Source organism: Zingiber officinale, chromosome 9B (genome assembly GCF_018446385.1).
Source record: "Zingiber officinale cultivar Zhangliang chromosome 9B, Zo_v1.1, whole genome shotgun sequence".
NCBI lineage: Eukaryota > Viridiplantae > Streptophyta > Magnoliopsida > Zingiberales > Zingiberaceae > Zingiber > Zingiber officinale.
The window spans coordinates 43005878-43027718 of record NC_056003.1 but is presented as its reverse complement, the minus strand read 5'-3'; the positions used below and the strand labels follow the sequence as shown (position 1 = coordinate 43027718).

The window sequence follows — 21841 nt, the reverse complement described above, 5'->3', positions numbered from 1 at the left end:
TAGCAAAATCTCCGTCAAACTTTGGAGGATGAATATTTGCTCCGGTCATCGTCTTGATCGTTGTGCTTCAGTCGACGGTTAGTCCTTCTGAGGTGGTCTGACTCTGATACCAATTATAGGTGCAGCGGAGGCCGGCAAGAGGGGGGTGAATTGCCTGCAAATAAAAATTATACCCTCCTCAAACTTTCAACTCAAAAATAGCAACACTAAAATAAAACAATTAAGGAAAAAGAAATAGAGAAGACCCAGAATTAACTTGGTTACAACCAAGACGGTTGTTAATCCAAGGCGATGAAAAGCGCAGTAAGAAAACTCCTTCTCTGAAGGTGGAGAAGCCTTTTACACACTTAGAAAGCTCAACAGTTGCTAGGAAATCTAATATAGAGTTGAATGAATAATTCCTAGTTCCAGGGGCCTTTATATAGCTCCTGGAAAGTCTATCCCGAGGGTCCAAGGCGCCTCCAACAAGGTTCAAGGCGCCTCCAGCTCGATCAGCGGATAAAGTTTTATCCGCAGCGCAAACGGTCAAAACTGACCTGTTGAAGGCGCCTTCATCAAGCTTTAAAGCGCCTTCATGTTGAGGGCGTCTTCATGCTTCATAAAGGCGCCTTCAAGCTTCATAAAGGCACCTTCAAGCTGGTTTTCCAGCTTGTGCTTCTTTTCCAGCTCCATTGCGTTGGCTTCCGATGCTCCGATAGTTTGGGTGATTCGGCCAACCGAAATAAGGCTCACCCGAACTCGATTTCCGGTCTTCTCCTCGAGTAGCCTTCCTCCACGGCTTAACGTCCCTCAAACGCCGCGCACGTTCTTCTCACCCACCTGTGTACTCTTCCGCAGCTCTCTCGTCCTTCGGACGCACCGAGCCCATCGGCTCCCTTCCCGTGTCGTCCTTCTCGCTAGCTGCGTCTTCCGCTCGACTTCCTGCGCTCCTAAGCTCCTGCACACTCAGACACAGGGATCAAATACAAAGCAGGACCTAACCAACTTGGTTGATCACATCAAAACATCCACGGGGTCCAACACTCACTTACCATATCAGACTTGAAGCCTGAATCTCCCCCTGCTTCGCTTCTTTCATCTGAGGTCGCTCCCCCTTCATCGATGCTGGGTTTTGATGTACTTTGCCCTTCGTAGCTTGCCATCAGCGCTAGCCCGACATATTCTTGAATCTCAGACTCAGATGATGAAGTGTCGTCCCAAGTAGCTTTTAGGTTCTTGTGCTTTTTGGGTACTTTGCCTTTGTCCTTCTTTAGTTCTGGGCAGTCTTCTTTTAAGTGTTCTTCCTTTTGACACTGGTAGCAACGCATCCTTCTTCTATTTCTTGGATTCTTTTTATTCTTCATTTCTTTAAATTTATTAGATCTAAAAAACTTTTTAAAGTTTCTTACCATATATGCTTCCTGATCCTCTTCTGAATCTGACTCGGGTTCATCCTTCGTGGTTGCGTTTAGTGCGATCATCTGGCTTGATTCCTTTGTTGTCCCGACACACCTAGTTTCATGTAGTTCAAGTGTAGAGAATAATTCTTCTAAGGTACTTACCTCTAGGTCCTTTGAAATGTAATAGGCGTCGATGATTGACGTCTATTCTGGAGTTCTAGGAAATGCATTGAGTGCGTAGCGTATGGTGTCCCGATTTGTTACCGTTTCACCGAGGTTCTCGAGACCAGTGATCAATTCCTTTACCTTCGCGTGTAGATTGGCTACCTTCTCACCTTTTTCCAGACGAATGTTCGTCAGTTTATTCCGAAGGATGTCTCTTCTAGCTAGTTTTGCTTCGGATGTCCCTTCGTGGAGTTCCAGGAACTTCTCCCAGAGTTCTTTGGCCGACGAGTAGCTTCCGATGCGGTTGACTTCTTGAGGCGGCAACACGCTCAGCAGGTGATATTCTGCACGGTTGTTTGCTACAGAATCACTCTACTCCTTCTTTGTCCACTAGCTCTCTTTTTTTTCTTCTCCATTTTGATTCGTCGGAGCTACAAAGCCATACTTTATAATTAACCGAATTTCGAAATCAGTTCTTAGGAATACCTCCATACGACGCTTCTAGTGTGCGAAGTCCCCCTCGAATTTTGGTGGAATGATGCTTGGTCCGGCCATCTCGTTGCTTCGATTGACGGTTAGTCCTCCTGAAGCGCCTTGCTCTGATACCACTTGTTGGTCCCTTCGGAGGCTGGCAAGAGGGGAGGGGTGAATTGCCCTACAAAAATGAATCTAACCTTTCTCGGATATATCGACTAATTAACAAATATTTGTAATAAAAAAGAGACGAGACTAATTAAAAGAGATTAGACACAGAGGGTTTACTTGGTTTGCAATCAGGGAATTGCTAATCCAAGGAAAAGAAGGCGCAGTATCTGATGATCTCCTCTGGGCGGAGTAGCCTCTTACAGCGTTGAGAGCACAGACAGAAAAGTAAAGCACTAAGAAACTGATTACAAGTGAGTTAAAAAATCTGTGCTAATCAGTGCTATATTTATAGCACTGGTCGGGGCGCCTTGAAGGATTTGGGCGCCCTGGAGGGGATAAAATTTTATCCCCCAACGTTCAGATCGAGTCAAAACTCGATATGATCAAAATCCACTTCCAGGCGCCCGGAATGGTTCCGGGCGCCCGGACCACTTATGTCGACCTAGTTGACTTTTTGTGGTCCGGTTCCACTGCTCCGGTTCAGCTCGTCTCGGTCCGAGTCTTCTGTTCCGGCTCCGCTAGCTTGGGTGATCTCAGCCATCCGGAATAGGGCTCACCCGAACCCAAGTTCCGGCCTTCTCCTCGAGCAGCCTTCCTTCCCGATTTCTCATCCCTCGAACGTCGCGTACATTCTTCTCGTCCACCGGTGTACTCTTCCGCGGTCACCTCGTCCCTCGGATGCACCGAGCCTGTCGGCTCTCTCCCGTGTCGTCCTTCTCGCTAGCCGCGTCTTCCGCTCGACTTCCTGTGTTCCTAAGCTCCTGTATACTTAGACACAAGGGTTAGACAAAACAGGACCTAACTTAACTTGTTTAATTATATCAAAACACCTTAGGGTTCTAACAGGAATGAGATCCCATTAAGCAGTGAATTGATAGGAGGTGGAATTCAATTTGTATTCTGGACAAAAACAACAAGAGAAGTTGGCACAAAATACCAAGTATCAACTCTGGAAACTGTCATAGATTTCAAATTCTGAGTTACAGCAACCTTTTACTAACTCTATGCATCAATTACACCAACAAAAATTAAACTGTTGTGATAGCCACCACTTATCCAATTGAGACTGATGCTCTATCAATACCCACACAACAGCAAGGAGAAGCAAACTTCAACACCTTCAACTAGCAGGAATCTTGTAATTCAGTTTCAGTCAATGTAAAGACCTCTCAACATCTCCAATAAGTTCCAATAAACTATTGTGTAATGAAGATTTCAGATCAAAAAGTCAGATTTCTGAAATCCGGAGACAATTTATCATGATGATCAGTACAACTTCTGAATTCTAAATTCCCAGATTTTAATTTCAGACTTCAATTCCAGCTTAAGTCTTAATTATGGATTTGATAAACTGTAATAAAATTTGGCATACAATTGCTACATCAATTTCAGACCATTCCTTTCACATTTTACATTATTGTACTAATCTAGCCACTTTTTTTTCTTTTTCTGCTCTTGTTTTAACAACACAAAATTCAAAACTGAAACAGATCTAAAGCTGAATCTGAATTTTGGAAAATCAATGTAAATGAGAAGATAAGAAGTTAACTTGAGATTTTCAGAATTTAAGCCTTCCTTCTCTCTAATATCGTTTAAATATTGTTCCTGATTTTTTTATACATCTTGATACATAGTCACAACACTTCTCAGTTCTACTCTTTGGAAATTTGTTGAAACTGAAGTCCAGGAATCAAATTTTTATAGATTCTCAGTTCTGATTTTTCCATTTCTGTAGATTCCTGCATTCTATATTTCAAAACTCACTTTCTCCATCAAAACATTCTCCACCAAAACAAAAGAACTCAACAAAAGAACTCAATCAAACTAAACACCTTTTAGATGTTACTTGTAGAATTTTCTGAATTCCTATCAATTCTGTTTCTCTTCCAGCAACTTCAAATTCAGAAATCAGATTCATCATCTTCTTTCTTCATATTTCTCCTAGAGTTTGGAATGTATCAACAAAGTATCAAGTCTCAAAATTCAAAGCAATTGTAACTTGATCTTAACATGATAAAACTCAACAAATGGATTCATTTAGCATACAATCTTAAGAGCACTTCATTCTTGACAATTTTTTTCAGCATTTTCTTTTCTAGCACACTAGCAACTCCATCTTTAAAACCTTTAGCATTTAACGCCATTGCATCTTCCAAATCTCCATCATTGGCTTGAACTTGAATCTCATTCACAAATGAATCCTAACATTCAAACTCACTATACACCTCCCCCACACTTAATCATTTGTCATCTAGTCGATCCAAATCATCAAGAATTCAACCAATACTCATAATGGAATGAAGACAAGGCAAAGTGATCAAGGGTTAAAATGTTGAATAAGAATGTTAAAGAAAATTTGTGGGAAAGAATTTAAAAATCATGAGGGAACAAAATTGACAAAATCCTTTATCACCATGCACACAAATGCTATTGTGACCTTGAAAAGAAACTAAGCAAGTTCTAGAGTTTAATTTGTTATGAGTGCATGCCACACAAAAGAAATAATAGTGTTTAGGCTTAAAGTGGTCCTCTCTAGGTAATTTTTTATGCAATCAAGCTCAATTAATCAAAATGAAATTCACCACCATTTTAACCAATATTATGTAAGTAGAGTATCCAATCATGTCAAATGACCTAAAATTTGATGATCAAATTTAAGAAACTTTTACCATCTTAAAAATATTACTAAACAATTCATGGAGAATTTTATTCAAATGACATGCTATGTATACCAAACTAAATGCAAAGTATGTAAGTAAAATGCAAAATGCAAAGTATGAAACTAAAGAAACGTATAAAGAATTTATTAACAAGACATGAATTAAAATGTAAAAGAAAGCTAAATTAGAACCAATTCCCCTTTCATTCCCGGTGGTTGAAGAAGGTTTAGAAGAAGTATCCACCCCGGAAGTGGAGTAATCATGGTTCCACTCGAATTCTTCTTATTAATCATTTTTCCTTTCACCATTCTTTCTGGAGGTCTAAGGCGGTTCAGTTTAAGTACCCACTCCGGAAGCTTAATTTCTCCTATAACATCAATAAAAGAAAACACCTCCCACACGCATGTGGGATAAAAAGAAAATAGGAGAGCATTAGTGTGGGTAAAAAATATATCAAGAAATGAATCACATCTAATAAAATCAATGAATGGTACCTTTATAAAATTTTCTGGTAAATCACAAGAAATACTTATCATGTTGAAAGGTACCTAAAGGTTCTAGACTGGTGTTTATTACCTCCTCATCATCAACTAATAGCTCAAACTCCAGTTCTAGTGAATGTTCAGCTTCATGTAGTGATTCTTGGGTTCTTGGCTCCATAGCACAAGTCCCTACACTTACATCCTCATGATCATCAAATCCAGGTGATTCTTGAGGTAATGCTTCCAATAAGCATTCCCTTACACTTAAATCATCTTCAATAACAATACCTGCATTATTCTCAACATCTAAAGTAACAACATTAGCAAAATCAGAAATTTGAACAATTACATCATCACAACAAATAATTCTAGAAAATTCTTGTGAAGAAATGAGAGTAGGGTTAGGCCTGACAGAATCTCTACTATCCATCTCCCCATTGGAGTTCTGTGTTTGCAAATGATTGATGGATGATGTAATTTGATCCAATTGTAATAGTATGTTTTGAATACTTGCAAATTGTTGCTCTTGATGTTCTCTCATTTGTTGCATAACTTCATTGAATTTCCATATTGACTCTGCAAATTGTTCTTGTACAACCTCATACTGATATTCAAGCGCATAAATCCTAGTCTGAGGCTGATAATAATAACTCTGACTCCAATATCCAAAATGCTGATAATATAAATCCATAATAAAAAGAATTTCCTATTCTTACACTAAAAACTAGCAAATAAAATCAGAAGACTCATGGATAAATAAAATCAAACACATGGATATATAATCATGAAAGCAATTGAAAAACCAAAATTTTTTAAGTTTTCAAAATGAAGAACAATCCTAAAATCACCAAACACCGCTACAATTTCCCCGGCAATGACGCCAAAATTTGATAACAAATCTGTCACACTCGTAAAATAAATTAACAATGTATATTCACTGAACCCCTTAACTACACAATAATGTTGTAATAACGAGCCCAAGATCGATCTCTCGAGGAACTAACGGTAGGATGTAATCTTATGATCATATTTTATTTCTATTTTTAGGGTTTTTAATATGTAAACGGGAGAGTTTAAGCTTTGAATATAAATCTAACAATTGACAAGCAAGTAAATAAGAAACTGATCTAATGCATAAATGAAATCTACCTAGGTGCCAACAATTAAACCATAACACATTGTCACTCTACGTTGTGATTAAATCATTAACACACTCAATCTAAAAATGAAATACAAAACACAAGATAAATCTGATCTAAAGCATAATTAAAACCCTAACTTAGAAATTAAACACTTAACAATTAATTAAGCATCAAACAAGAATTAAACTAAATTGTATCAACGAAATTACAACTACTAAATATGAATTAAACTTCAATAAAGCAAAGAAATGCTAAATTACTTGCATAAAAATATAACAAACATAAAAGGAATCTGTTCTAAGCTATAAAATAGTAGCAAAATGAAATAAAACCCTAAACCATCTCAACACCAAATCACTTCTAACGGTAACTTCTCCTTGCCGTCACACAAGGAAGCTCGGTGAAACCTCACTTCGGCAATCGTTGAAAACATTCTCAGTAGCTAAACTCAGCTCAACCTTTACCAAATTCACCGGACACCTCTCCAAGCGAAGCTGATGAAGATCGAAGCCACCCAACTCAGGAAATCTGACAATCTGTGAGCTGCAACCTCGGATCTGATGTGGAGAAGATGATGGATGGAATGCCATCGGGAATGGTCTAGAAGCAGTGGAGGAACACCGCCAATACTCTCTGATGGAGATCGGAACCACCGATTGAAAGAACGCCTCCAAATCGGGCGATAGCAGAACAGAGGTTTGCGAACAGAATTCTCGTCGTAGGAACGCCTTGGAGCGAGGTCAGATCACCGGAAGATGGTCGCAAGTATCTGAGAACGTCGTCGCCGATGAAGTTGGCCGGAGAATAGATCTAGAAGTGGAGAGGGGTCGGAATCTCCGAGTTGTGCCGCGACACGAAGCGCAGGGAATTGACGAAGAGAAAACACTGTAGCTTCTCTGTTTTAAATCTGATCCAGATCTGAACGGACAGCTGAAATCGATTTGGAGCTTGATCAACGATGGAAAGTCACTTAAAATCTGATCCGAAGGTACTGATCTTGATCTAGGGTATGGATCTACTCTCCCTTAGATCGGATGGACTAGATCTTCACTGGATGGCTCAGATCTATCAAATATTTGATGAACGACCCATAATGCTTCGTAGCTTGATCTTCTCGTTTAAACTCCGATTCGAGCACAAATTCGGTTCGAATAGATCTAAATCCAAGATCCTTTGATGCCTACAAAATAAGAATAAAATATTAGCATCAAATACCATGATAATTAACTAATTTACAATTATGTCCAAAATAAATGAAATGCATGAAATGTGATGTAACCATGATTTAAACCTATGAAATCAACATCAAACCATGCATATATGAATCAAAATAATACAATAAAATCATGGTTATCACCCCTCTGACCAAATCCTGGGTGATCCAACTCTAGGAGTCATAACTAGGTCATCTTATAGAAACCTAAGTCAAATAGTCCTCATTTCAAAAATTGAACCTAAAACTATAGATGAAGCCCTACCAGACCCAGACTGGACATTAGCAATGCAAGAAGAATTAGCCCAATTTGAAAGAAACCAGGTTTGAGAATTAGTACCTAAACCCACTAACAAGTCCATAATTGATACTAAATGGGGTTTTGGGAACAAGTTAAATGATCAGGGTGAAATAGTTAGAAACAAAGTAAGGTTAGTAGCTAAAGGGTTCAACCAAGTAGAAGGGTTGGACTATGATGAGACTTATGTCCCTGTAGCCAGATTTGAATCCATTAGGATACTGCTAGCCTATGCAGCACATAAAGGATTCAAGCTTTATCAAATGGATGTAAAATTCACCTTCCTAAATGGATTTATCAAAGAAAAAGTATATGTAGGTCAACCCCCCAGATTTGAGGACTTAGGATATCCAAATCATGTCTATAGGCTAAAAAAGACCCTATATGGACTAAAACAAGCACCTAGGGCTTGGTTTGAACGTTTATCCAATTATCTAATATCTAAAGGATTCAACCAAGGTCAAATAGATCCAACCCTATTTGTAAAAACCCTAGAAAAAAAAATTTTTATAGCTCAAATATATGTAGATGATATAATTTTTGGTTCAATGAATTCTAAATTTTTAAAATAATTTACCAAATTAATGGAAAATGAATTTAAAATGAGTCTAGTAGGTGAACTTAACTTTTCTTAGGTTTACAAATTAAACAAACCAAAGATAGAATTTACATCTATCAAACTAAATATGCTAAGGAATTAGTTAGAAAATTCGGAATGGAAAACTCAAAAAATATTAATACACCAATGGCTACTAATATTAAAATTGACTCAGACATAGAAGGTAAACCAGTAGACTTGAAATACTATCGAAGTGCGATAGGGAGTCTACTGTACCTAACTGCAAGCCGTCCAGATATTTTTTTTACAGTAGGTAGTGTGCAAGATAGTAATCTTGTGCAAAAGAGTCTCACTTAACCTTTATCAAAAGAATATTTAGGTATATTAAGGGAACCCTAAATGTAGGATTATAGTACCCTAGGTCTTGCACCCTTGACCTGACTAACTATTCTGACTCAGACTATATCGGGTGCAAGCTAGATAGGAAAAGCACAAGTGGTAGCTGTCAATTTATAGGTCAGTGCCTAGTAAGTTGGTCAAGCAGAAAGCAACACTGTGTTGCTTTATCTACCACTGAAGCTGAATATATAGCCCTAGGTGAATGTGCATCTCAATTATTATGGATGATGCATACCCTAAAAGACTATCAACTAGAATATCAGAAAACTAAAATTTCAATTGATAATATACGTTTAATTAATCTAACCAAAAACCCAATTCACCACTCAAGGACTAAACATATAGAAGTAAAGCATCACTTTGTAAGGGATCACGTAGCTAAGGGTGATATTGTATTTAACTATGTTGAGTCAAAATTAAACCTAGCTGACATATTCATAAAGCCCTTACCTGAACTTGAGTTCAATTCACTTAGAAGACAAATAGGGATGTGCTTAGTAGAATAGAACTTATTTTCTGCTTATTATATTTGCTCAACTTGTTTTTAAAATTGGTTTTAAAATCCTAGGAAAAATATTTTTCAAAATTCCAACTCTTGTTAGTTTTTCAAAAATCTGGTTTAGCCTAGGATTTTACCTCCTATAAATCATGTACACCTAGTTCCAGCCAGAGCATCTCACAAGTACACTAGGATTAACTTGCTTGTGTTTGAAACACTTAGAATGGTGTGAGATACATAGAGTATTGCCTAGACTTCAGTATGTTTATGTCTATGCATCGACATAAGTCTGGACGTTAAATACCAAATAACATTAATCAAGTTAAGTTATCCAGACTTAGTCAAATATAACTGGATCACTAACTTAACTTGACTAACCAAGTGAAAATTATTGCCCTATAAGTAAATAGCTAGTAGTTAATGGTTAGACATGCGACCAAGAAAATTAAGTATTAAGTTTACTCATGCTTGAACTATAGGATTTTTTGATTTTTTTTTTTTTGTAAGGGTGACCTTAACTAAAATTATTTAAATCAAGCTAAAAATTAAATCAACCTTTTAACCCTAAAAGAGCTCTTTTCTAGAAGTTTTTTTTTATTTATTTAAACTTTTATCATCTTTTTACAAACTGTTTAGCTAAGTTACTTTTCAAATCAAAACTTTCCCTTAGCTAAATTTATTTCAAAAATTAATTTTTCCTGCAAGAAAATTTCCTATTTAATGCTAAGTGTGGTAGTTCCTATCAAACTCCCTTCTTTAAAAACTGGCTAAGTACTTTAAATTTGACTAAGTACTTTTCAAAAAGTTTTTCAAAATGGACTAAATACCTTTCAAAAAGTTTTTCAAAATTGGCTAAGTACTCAAATGTGGCTAAGTACTTCAAAATTGGCTAAGTACTTTAAATTTGACTAAATACTTTTCAAAAAGTTTTCAAAATTGACTAAGTACCTTTCAAAAAGTTTTTCAAAATTGGCTAAGTACTCATATGTGGCTAAGTACTTCAAATTTGGCTAAGTATTTTTCAAAAGCCTTTTCAATTTTAACTAAATATTTTGCAAAACCCTTTCAAATTTATTTAAGCACTTTTCAAGGCTTTTCAAAATTTAAAGTTTTTTTTTAAAAAAAAATCCTTGAAGTTCACTTAACTAAAAGTATTACAAGAAAATTTATTCTAAAAAGCTAAGTTGTTATGAAAGTATTTCTAATTCTCTATTTTAGACGTTCTAAAATGATCTCTCAAAAAGAAATTATTCTTAGCTAAGGCCATTGATCACTTTCCTAATTTTTCTTTGTTGTCTTGCTTATTTTGATGTATGACAAAGGGGGAGAGTATGAGAAAATTCAAAATAAAATTTTAAAAGGAGCTTTGATTAAGGGGGAGTTTTGATTAGGGGGGGCTTTGTATTAAATTTATGCTTGCGCTATTTTTTCAGTTATGCTTGCACTGTTATCTTTACAACACTTCTTTATTGTGTCTTTTTGCTTAACTTTGAATTTTAGTTGCCATAATAAAAAAGGTGGAGATTGTTGGTACGGGAAGCATCTGACGATCGAACCCAAGTTTTGATAATGGAAAAGGAATTCAAAAGTTAAATTGTTTTGTTATCTAACATGTGCGAATGAGTTTTTTCAGGAAAGACCTAATTACGGTTAGACAGGTCGAAAACCCTAGGGGGTGGTAACCCTAGGTCCTAGAGGGCGGTAACCCTAGGTGAAGGAAAACCTTAGGGGGTGGTAACCCTAGGTGGAGGAAATCCTAAGGGGGGGGGGGGGGTAACCTTAGGTCCTAGGGGGAGGTAACCCTAGGTGGCGAAAAAACCTAGGGGGTGGTAACCCTAGGTCCTAGGGGTTGGTAACCCTAGGCATAAAGTCCAGTCGGTCTGGAGGACCAGACTGACATCAGGTATGCTCTCCTGAGTGGAGTAGGTGAGGTCGCGTTCCCCAGAAGAGGGAACAGTAGGCGTCGGTTCGACCTAGGGGTTCCGGTCGGAAATCCGAAGTCAGAACCGGACAGTCTGTGACTGTCAAAACTTTCATATTATTATGTTTATTTTGTGTGCTAACTTTGTTTTGCAGGATACGTGGTTGTGTTGTGGACTAACCTATCTTGCAGGGATAAAAGAGCATATTCGGCCTCAGATGAACAGTACCCGAGGCGTCCTCATGGAGCTTTGAGGCGCCTTCAAGGCTTATGGAGGCACCTTCAAAAGGATCAGCGAGGACTTCTTCAGCGTTTATCCGCGCGGCTGACTCGGCTCATTGGAGGCGCCCTCAAGGGGCTTTGAGGCGCCTCCAACAACCTTTATATAGGGTATTCGACCAGCAACTCAGATCATCAATTTCAAAGCTATTCATCCTTTGTGTGCTGCTCAAGAAATGACCTGGCTAAGCTACGACAAGTCCCCGACGACCCGGAACTTCTAAATTTCCATTTTGTTGTCGGTATAGCATTTATTACACTTATTGTAATATTCAATTGTACCTTTTGCGCTATATTATTTGTTGCCCAAAGTAAATGCTCAAGGAGCGTGAGCCTTGGAGTAGCAGTCGCCCAAGGCTCCGAACCAAGTAAATCTTGGTATCTTTGTGTCTTGTTTTTATTTATTATTCCGCTGCTTTACTCTTGTCGATTTTCGAATCCAAAACATGTGAAAGCCATGAGCGCTATTCACCCCCTCCCCCCTCTAGCGCTTCTCGATCCAACAGATCAAACACAATAGGACCTAACTAAACTTAGTTGATACATCAAAACTACCTGGGGATACTAACAGTAAGTCTCTTATTACATAAAGCCGATCAGATAAGGGTCTGGTCGGATCACCTTCAAGAGACAACATTGATAGGAGATCATAGAATAACAACTATTCATCATGGAATATTCTAATATCTGACATATACAAGCTATAGAAACTTATTATGAGATATGCTACTCAGCTTCTATCATTATTACAGAGGTTATAAAAGACTATTCATCATGTATAATGGACGATTTCTCAGAGGAAGACGAGGAAGACTATACGCTTTCCATCACCCGATAGCTTCTAGCATCGAATATTCCTTGAATGGCATTACTAGACCATAGTATAGTTACCGATTGATACTCATGCATTTACATCACATTTCAATTATATAATTAGCCTTGTACCTATAAGTACACCCCTGTATACCTACTCAAGTGTATATATGTTAACGAAACTATACCTACCTACACTTGATAGATATTATATCCTAACAAAGGGGTAGAGTATTCCATTGGCTAGATCCTGAATATACATTTGTTGTAGTGTTGTATATATGGAAATTGTAAACAAGGTAGATCTTGAATATAAATGATTCCTGATTTTTTTTAATTACTAACGGAATCAATATTCTATCGGTAAATATCGATTGTTTTTCAACGAAAACAACATTTCCATCGATAATATCAAAATGAACTTTCCGACAGAAACTCCATTTTGATATTACTGATGGAAAGATTGTTTTCGTCAGGAAAATTTGCTACAGAAAATAAATTTTCACAGTAAATTTTACCAACGGACCTAAATTCCATCTGTAAAATCATTTCCGATGAATAACCTTTCGGCAAATAATTTTCTGTCATAATTTTGTCCCTAAACCACTTCACCGATGGAATTACGATGGAATATTCTGTTGGTAATCTCGATTTTTTTTGTAGTGTTAAAAATTGAGAATGAACAATTGTTTATGATTGTTTTGAAGATGCTCATGAAAGCCATTGCTTGGGAAGAAGGAGCTAAATCTACCTTTGAACATGTATAATCTTAACACAAATACCTCCTTAACATCATACTTTGTACATCGTAAGTAGCCCTCGAAGCTAGGGTGAAGTGGAAGGGTACTCAGTTATCACATAGACACCCACGGTTTGATTCTCAGCTACGGGGCATTTGCAGGATTTTTTTTTTCTAAAAATGGGACTCGCCACCAAGGGATGCTAGGCTTCTAGGCCGCCAACTGCAAGCACTTCCCGATTTACTCTGACAGTCGGTGGGAAATTTTCGTAGGACCGGGTATTCTCTTTTTTTTTTTTATGTTTGCCAATTCATTATATAAGCTAAAGAAATCAAAAAATGAAATGGGACATAAAACAATCTCTCCCTACACCTAAGCTACCCATGGAGCTAGCTAGGAAATTTCCAATTTCCACCATAGGAAAATAAAATTTCTAACTTTAGACTTTTCCCTTCTCCCCATTGCACATACCTCAAAGGTATGCACAGACAATCTCTTCTTTATATTTAATGCATCTAAGGTCATGAATAACTTGTATTCAAAATATCCCAAATGGATTATAATTAATTGGGTAAGTCTATTATGTTGGGAGAAGTAGGTTGGTCAATTGTATTTGGTGAGCGGGGCAGATTTCATTTTATGAGAGGACCAAGTGGGTTAGCTAAGCTAATTAAGCATGTCAATCAGGCTAGTAGTAGGCAATGGTTTCAATCAAGCTAAGTATGCCGAACAAGCTAAATGAAATTATCGCATCGTCGTGCTAGGTGGCTCAAAAAGATTCGTCATGGCAAATTCGATCGACTAATTATGTCCAAGACGATTCAAGAAAGCCAAATGAGTTAGACATATAATTAGAGGGATGGACAAATCACATCGATAGTACATATAATAAATCAAACAAGCTAGATGTGTTATGAAAATCTTAGTTGAAGTGAGCATGTCGACAAAGCTAGGTATGTTGAGAAAAAAGGTTGGGCGGATGTACCATGCATAAACTTTTTCATTGATTAATTAAGTCTAGTTCAATCATATATATATAATTGCAGCTTAATTTGTAATTTAAAAGGTACAATTAAACACCATAATTTATAAAATTGACGCTTTTGTCTTTGTTAGCATGATTAAACCTAGGTTTCAAACAAAATGGAATTCGTATTATATCATTATTCAAATAAAATATCTCATCATCATCATCATCATCATCATCATCATCATCATCATCATCTTTATTATTGAAATAAATTAAATGGCTACATGACAAATTACTTTATTAAGTAAGTCAATTATACTGGTTATAATAACCCATGCATAGTAACGATAATATTGATAATATATATGATATTCAAACGTCTCATATATATCTAATTGTTGTTATCCATCCAGAATTGAGCTTGGAGTCGGTCAACAATCTTCCAATCCACCTGGAAAGCCTTAGTGAGAACTTCATCGGATATGGAGGGTTTTGAGCCAAAAACTGCATTTGCAATGGTTATGGTACCGGGGTTTTGGCTACTTAGAGCAGCGATTGCAGTAGCTCTTGTATGGCCACGGTTGAATTGGAAGTGGACAAGGCCTTGAGGGAACACAAACACATCACCCTTCTTCAGAATCTTGGTGAAAAGGCGGTTGGTTTGGCCGATGTTGGATGTCACAAAGCCAACATAGAGCTCTCCTTCTAGCACGGTGAGGATCTCAGTGGCGCGAGGGTGAGTGTGGGGTGGGTTGAGTCCGCGAGGGGCGAAGTCGATGCGAGCCATGGAGATGCCGAGCGTGTTGAGCCCAGGAATTGTATTCACATTGACTGCACGGACGTTGGAGCCTAGCTTGTTTATGGTGTTGCCGGGCTTGTCGAGGCCATAGGTGAAGAAGTCTTCGGCTTTCACGTCATCCATGCTCTTGCAAACGAATCCATTGACAAACACTGTAAATCAGGGAACCAATGAATATATAAGATATAATTAGACAAGCCACTCTAAATTAAATCAACCAAGCTAAGCTAAGCTAAGGGAGAAGAAGTTATGTTTATAAACCTTTGGAGCTGTTATCGGCGACGCAAAAGTCTTGAAGTGGACTAGGATCAGATGCCCATACTACACGAGAGGTAGCCAATTGCAAAGCAAAGAGAGCAGCAATGACCAGAAGAATTTTAGCCGTCATCTTAGCTAATTAATTTGTTTAGGAGATTAATATATAAAAGAGTAGAAACGCTGCAATGAATGAATGATATGCGAATAGGTTAGAGGAAAGGGATGTATATATATAGACTATCAGACTAGAAGGTTTGAACTAATCTTACCTTACTTTGACTTTGACTTATTATAAATGTATAATTCAAATATAAACATTAATGGGAACGTGGATTAGTTAAGTACAAGCCAATATAATCAATTAATTAATACGATGATAAACGCATTAATTATATTGTGTTGCCCATTCTAATTTGCTTCTATGTTGGCCAAGTAAATTAATATAAAGGACGTAGAGGATCACTAAGTCAATTAGCTTTAATTAATTGTGCATGTCTTGTATTTGGTAGCTAGCACCATATGATATGGTCAAATTCTCAGGCGAAAATTAAACTTTTAATTGGTCAAGTAATAAGATAAGACCAAGTAGTTAATTACTCTGATGATTAAGGAGCAGGTGAAGACTGAGCATGTCATGCGCTTTTAGTTTACCATTTCATGATCTCTCTTCTCACGCCACGCTACCAAATGAAAGCTGAGCAGAGCAGGGCAGGGAAGAATGTTTCAACTTTCAAGCCTACTTAGCTTCTTCTCTATATAAACCTATTAATGCATGCATAGCAATACCAATATACCATTGCTCAGCTCAGTGATACAATTAATCAAAGACATGGCTATGAAACTGCTCCTCGTCGCACTCCTCGCCTTGGCTTTCGCTCATGCTGTATTGGCTTCAGATCCTAGTCCCCTTCAGGACTTCTGCGTCGCAGATGATAGCTCCAAAGGTGCATAGCTTTACAATTAATTAAGCTAAGCGCTTTCATTTCCATTTTCCAGTACGCATGGATGCATATGTTTACCAATCGGACCTTAATTACCTTTTTGCAGTGTTCGTCAACGGCGCCGTATGCAAGAACATGAACGACGTCACAGCCGACGACTTCTACACTTCTGGCCTCGACAAGCCCGGCAACACCGTCAACAATGTCCGCTCCAACGTCACCGCCGTCAACGTGAATAAGATCCCCGGGCTGAACACCCTCGGCATCTCCTTGGCTCGCATAGACTTCGCGCCTAATGGGCTCAACCCTCCTCACACCCACCCTCGCGCCACTGAGATCCTCGTCGTGCTAGAAGGAGAGCTCTACGTCGGCTTTGTGACGTCCAACATCGGCCAAACCAACCGCCTCTTCACTAAGAATTTGAAGAAGGGTGACGTCTTTGTGTTCCCCCAAGGCCTCATCCACTTCCAACTCAACACGGGCAAATACAATGCCGTTGCGCTCGCCGGTCTCAGCAGTCAAAACCCGGGCGTCATTTCCATTGCCAAGGCTGTGTTCGGATCGACGCCGCCCATTTCCGATGATGTGCTCGCCAAGGCTTTTCAGGTGGACAAACGCCTCGTTGACTGGCTCCAAGCTCAACAATGGACGGACAACAACAATTAGCAACTTTCACTTTCTCAACCAACCCTCACTCACTTGCTTAATTAATTAATTAATTAATTAATTAATTGCCAATAAATCATCTGCATGATGTATTCGTTGTTGTTACTCTACGTTGCAATTCTGTTGCTTTACTATTTTTGGATTCCAAATCAATAAAAGAAGCTAAGGGAAAATTAAAGAATATATCATTATTTATCTTTCAATGTTAACCGTGCTAATTAATGTCGCTTTTGAGTTGACTTCATCATTCCTGAAGCTAATGTCTCTCTTAACAAATATTATCCCAAGCTATGAAAATTTATCTGTTTATGGAAGTCTCCCCTGAACTCCTACTATCCTAGGCTATGAGAACCTCTTTGCTCATGGAAGTCTCCCCTAGACTCCTACTATCTCAAGCTGTAAGAACCTCCCTGCCTGTGGAAATCTCGTCTGAGCCTCAATTATGACTACAAGAACCTCTCTGCCTGTGGAGATCACCCGTAGACCTCAGCTATCCTAGGATACGAGAGCCTCCTTGCCTTTGGATATATCCCCTGAACATCAACTATCCCAAGTTGCCAGAGCCTTTCTGCCTTTGAATATCTCCCCTGACCTCAACTATCCTAGGCTACGAGAGTCTCCCTGCATGCCTTTGAAGATATTCCTTGTACCTCAACTATCCTATGCTGCAAGAGCGTCCCTACCTTTAGAGATTGATCTTGTCCGAGTGCTGAGTCGATGGACGCTGGGGACGTGACACTCTTGTTGATTGGTCGAAGAATCCAAAGATGTAGATCCCTTGCCGTTGTGGACCTGCAAACACAGTGTCGAGACGGGGAGGGGTTCACTGACGATGGCCCTCCGACGCTCAAGGCAAACCTCCGACAGAAAGAAAGAAAGAAGTAGAGCAGAAGCGAGAACTGTAACTACAGTAGAGATGTGTGAATACCTCCACCGTACGATTCTCTGTCCGACCAGGCCGCTGGCCATGCCTCTTATCAACGACACTGGTTGCCAGGAAGATCTCTCCACCCGCTCCCTTTGTCCTTTACTGGGCCGAGCGGAGGAACCGCTCGGCCAGTGCCTTTCCTGGGCCGAGCGAAGGAACCACTCGGCTAGTACGTTTCCCAGGCCGAGCGGAGGCCCATCGGCAGACGGCCTTCAGGCGGATGCTCGCTCGTCCGAATGCCGCGTCTACTGTTAGCCGAGCGAGATGGCCGTTCGGCCTCCATTTCTTCCCACTTTGCTTTATGAGCGTCGGAAACTTGGCGTTAGGTTGAGCTGTCGAGATGCCGGGTAGGCTAATCCTCCTGCTAATCAAGAAGATAGCCTGCCCGATCGAACGTCTGCCGGGTGTTGACCAGTTTGACCTTCCGCTGGGCCGACCCCCTCTTCTTACCGCCGGATCACATGTCTTCCCTTCAAGTCTAGTCGAAGGAGGCTGAAAGTCCAACTGACTGGACAAATAACCTGGTGAGTGGTTGGCCGGTCGGTTATTAGCTGAGTGGGATCCCGCTCGGTCTCCACTGGACTGATCTTTCTCCCCCGGTCGGCGATTCATGCCTATGCACCTGACTATTTTGGATACTTTTCCTTGCCGGTTTCGAAGGGGTGCGGGCCGGTCGACTAATGCTGACGCCGTCCAAATCTCCCCATGATGCGTGCAAATCCTTTCCATTAAGGTCGAGCACGCACCCATTAAATGCTAACCTGTGGGACGACACCACATGCCGCTGGCGCAGTTGCCGCACGTCCGAGGTGACAGCTACTGATGTGACATTTGACGGTTCGAATTCAATGGTCGAATGTGCGCCCTGATTCCTGCGCCCTAATCGGACGACCCCGATCAGCCACGCCCATCTTTATAAAGTCGTGGGGCGGCTACCGTTGCATCACTTTCGTCTTCCACAAGCTCCAGCGGTTCTGTGCGCATGCTGTGCTCCGGCAGTTCTGTGTCTCAGTGCTCCGGCGACCCTTATTACGTAAGCTCCTCCTCCCTCCACCACTGCGTTGTTTTTGGCTTGGTGAGCCCGCCTTCAGTCGATCTTTCTTTTTGCTTTTTCCGGCAATCTTCTGTATCGAACCCTCCGCCCTTGTTTTCCGACGATGGTTAGTTCCTTGCAGCTCGCTGACCTTACTCCCGGCCCATGGTACACCGCCATGGAGACTCGGTTCGATGCAAGTGACGCAGTGAGCCTGGTAGGTGCCTTTGAAATCCCTTCTGACCATGAAATAATTTTGGCCTCACCTTCTGACCGGCCGCATATCCCGCCGAACGACACCCTTTTCTTTTACCGTGACCAATTTGTGGCCGGTCTGCGATTCCCCATCCATCCCTTTATCATTGAAGTCTGTAACAATTTTAGCCTTCCGCTTGCCCAGCTTGTCCCTAACTCCTTCCGTCTCCTGTGCGGGGTTGTGGTACTGTTCAAAGTCCACAACATTCCCCTTAAGCCTCAAATATTCCACTACTTCTATTACCCTAAGCAGTCCGAGCTGGGCACTTATCTCTTCTAGTCTCGGATCGGCTTAGTCTTTTTAAATAAAATGCCCACTTCCAATAAACATTGGAAGGACTACTTCTTTTATATAAGGCTCCCTAAGTTGCCTCCTTTCTGAACCAAGTGGCAGGTTGGACTCCCCCCTCCCCCCGAGCTGAAAAGATACAAGACCCAGCCAGCGTACCTCCATGCGGCCAACATGCTAGCCGGCCTAAAGCTGGATATCAATAAGTTGTTACCGGAGGGCATGCTATACATGTTCAGGCTGAGTCCGATCCGAACGTATCTCCCGGGCGGCTTAGGTGAGAAATTTCCTTGACTTTTTTCTTTGGATCTAACTGATTTCCTCTCTTTTTCTTGCAGCTAACACCATGATGAAGTTTGTGGCGCTCAACCTGCTAAAACTTAAAGCTGTCGAGGCTGAGGTAGCTGCTGCGAAGGAGATGGAGAGGCTCGGGCTGACGCCAGCCGGCTCCCATGAGGGTGAGAGCGAGGAAGCTCTAACTACTGGTGGTGGGTCCGTCGCCCGGACGTCACATATTGAGGTTGCTGGGGAGGCTGCCCCCTCCGGCGTGCAGCCGACTGCTCGACCTGAAGAAACCGAGTCTGCTAGCGATGAAGAGCCACTGAACAGACGCAAACGACGCCGAATGGGCACGCCAACCCCTTCGGCTTCCTCGGCGGTGAGAGCGTCCGAGGAGACGAGTGCCCCCCCTTGGCCACGGAGATCGTGGAAACTATCTCCTCCGATAGGACACCTTTGCAGTGCGACCTCCCATCTGATCTGGTCGCCGCTCAGCCGCTCAACGTCTTGCCCCCCACTCGCAAGAGGATTCTTCGATTAGGAATCCATTCCACTCCGATCGGCTCCTCCTTCAGCCCGGCGGTATCTGCTCAGTCCACCCAGAGCGGTCGTCGGTCGATAAAGGCGACCTTGCATCTCCCGACTTAGGAGTTCTGTTGGTGGCCGATCAACCAACCTCCCCCGAACATCAAATAGTTATCCGGGGGCAGCTGGCTAAGGTTTGGGAGGAGGCTCGAGCTCGGGTTGCGACCATGTCGCCGGGGCTGCTCGGCAATAGCCATATGCAGATGGCAACCGGGGTAAGTTGTCTATTTTATGATTTATTTTCAACTTGGTATTAACCTTCCGCCGATCGACTCCAGTACTAGGTGGAAAGCGTGGTGGTATGCAACCGCCTGGCACTATTGGAGGAGGAGCTCAAGGGGCTTAAAATTTCTGGGGTGGGTCCCTCCCAGGGCCCTACATATGCCAAGTTGCAGGCGAACCTGGCTAAGACCCAGAAGTTATTAGAGGAGGAGCGGAGGAACTCCTCCGACCTGCAGACCATGGTGGGTCGGCTTGAGACCCAGGTCAAGTCGTATGACCAGAAGATCGATCTGGCCACCACCAGGAAGAACAGGGCCGTCGCCGACCTGGAGGTGAAGAACATGGAGGCCCGAGCTTTGGATCAAAAGGTTATGGAGCTGATGAGTCTGTTGGATGCCGAGCAAAAGGGTCGCTCGACGGAGGTGGTTGTTCTTCGAGAGGACTTGAAGACCTTCCAGGACACGTTCGAGGCCTCCCGTCTCGCCTTTAAGGAATACCAGGATGCTCAGCCGAGCCGTTTTGCTGTAATTAGGCAAAACTACATCCGTTCGGAACAATTTGTCAAGAAGACGTGCGAACGGCTTGTCAGTGCCTTTGAGCTGGCCATCGATGCCACGGTTACCTACTTGAAAGCAAAGGGTCACCTTCCCGAAGCCACAGCCATTCCGGTTTTGGACCGTGCCGAGCTGCTCACCACCATTCCTGACGAGATCTTCGATTACTTGGAGTGAGGAGTGGTATTGTAAAAAAATTTTTGATGTCTCGTATGTATGCCTGCCGCTCGGCAGGGATTTACACTAGTTAATGGAGTTCCTTTTTGGTTTTTCGTATGTCCCTTGCCCTTAGTTGACTCTATAAGCCTGGGCGGATCGCCTACTCGAATCTCGTTCCTTGTCATATTCGTTATCTCCTGTCCTTTGGACAATCGTTCGAGCTTCGATTTTACACACGCTCTCCTTTTGTTCCTGAGCACAGAGTTGCCATTTTACTCAGGTTTATGGTCATGAATGACCCTGGGGTTTAACGTCGCCGCTTGACTCTCTTCAACGCAGGGTATTTATGATCTCCGCTCCGACCCTGGGGTTTAACGTTGCCGCTCGACGGTCTTCAGTGCGAGGCATTTATTGTCGCAGCTCCGACCCTGGGGTTTAACGTCGCCCCTCGACAGTCTTCAGCGCTGGGTATTTATGGTCGCCGCTCCAACCCTAGGGTTTAACGTCACCGCTCGACGGTCTTCAGCGCGGGGTATTTATGGTCGCCGCTCCAACCCTGGGGTTTAACGTCGCTGCTCGACGGTCTTTGGCTTTAAGCTTGCCGTTCGACAGTAATTTTGATAACCTTTGCCTTTGATTCAATACTGCAATTTGAAAGGGACAAGAACATAGGAGACACGACATTGATTACATCAGCGCACCTTTCAGC

General features: G+C 41.3%; 2 protein-coding genes across 2 annotated transcripts; one reads left to right on the top strand and one right to left on the bottom strand.

Annotated features, from left to right (window-relative positions):
- Nucleotides 1–14399: 14399 nt before the first annotated feature.
- Nucleotides 14400–15417, bottom strand: LOC122025778 (putative germin-like protein 2-3). Its single transcript, XM_042584652.1, has 2 exons — nt 15225–15417; nt 14400–15115 (listed from the first exon to the last, which is right to left on the bottom strand). Exons 1-2 carry the CDS (start codon nt 15349–15351, stop codon nt 14556–14558), a joined length of 687 nt encoding a protein of 228 aa, XP_042440586.1. The 5' UTR covers nt 15352–15417; the 3' UTR covers nt 14400–14555.
- Nucleotides 15418–15992: 575 nt separating this feature from the next.
- LOC122025777 (putative germin-like protein 2-2) lies at nt 15993–17011 on the top strand. The gene is made up of 2 exons (XM_042584651.1): nt 15993–16165; nt 16269–17011. The coding sequence occupies exons 1-2, from the start codon at nt 15994–15996 to the stop codon at nt 16826–16828; spliced, it is 732 nt and encodes a 243-aa protein (XP_042440585.1). The 5' UTR covers nt 15993; the 3' UTR covers nt 16829–17011.
- Nucleotides 17012–21841: the final 4830 nt, after the last annotated feature.

Coding starts and splice junctions, on each gene's coding strand:
- LOC122025777 (XM_042584651.1), top strand. CDS start 15,994: ATGCATAGCAATACCAATATACCATTGCTCAGCTCAGTGATACAATTA. Junction 16,166..16,268: donor CGCAGATGATAGCTCCAAAG/GTGCATAGCTTT, acceptor ACCTTTTTGCAG/TGTTCGTCAACGGCGCCGTA.
- LOC122025778 (XM_042584652.1), bottom strand. CDS start 15,351: ATGACGGCTAAAATTCTTCTGGTCATTGCTGCTCTCTTTGCTTTGCAA. Junction 15,116..15,224: donor CGCCGATAACAGCTCCAAAG/GTTTATAAACAT, acceptor CCTGATTTACAG/TGTTTGTCAATGGATTCGTT.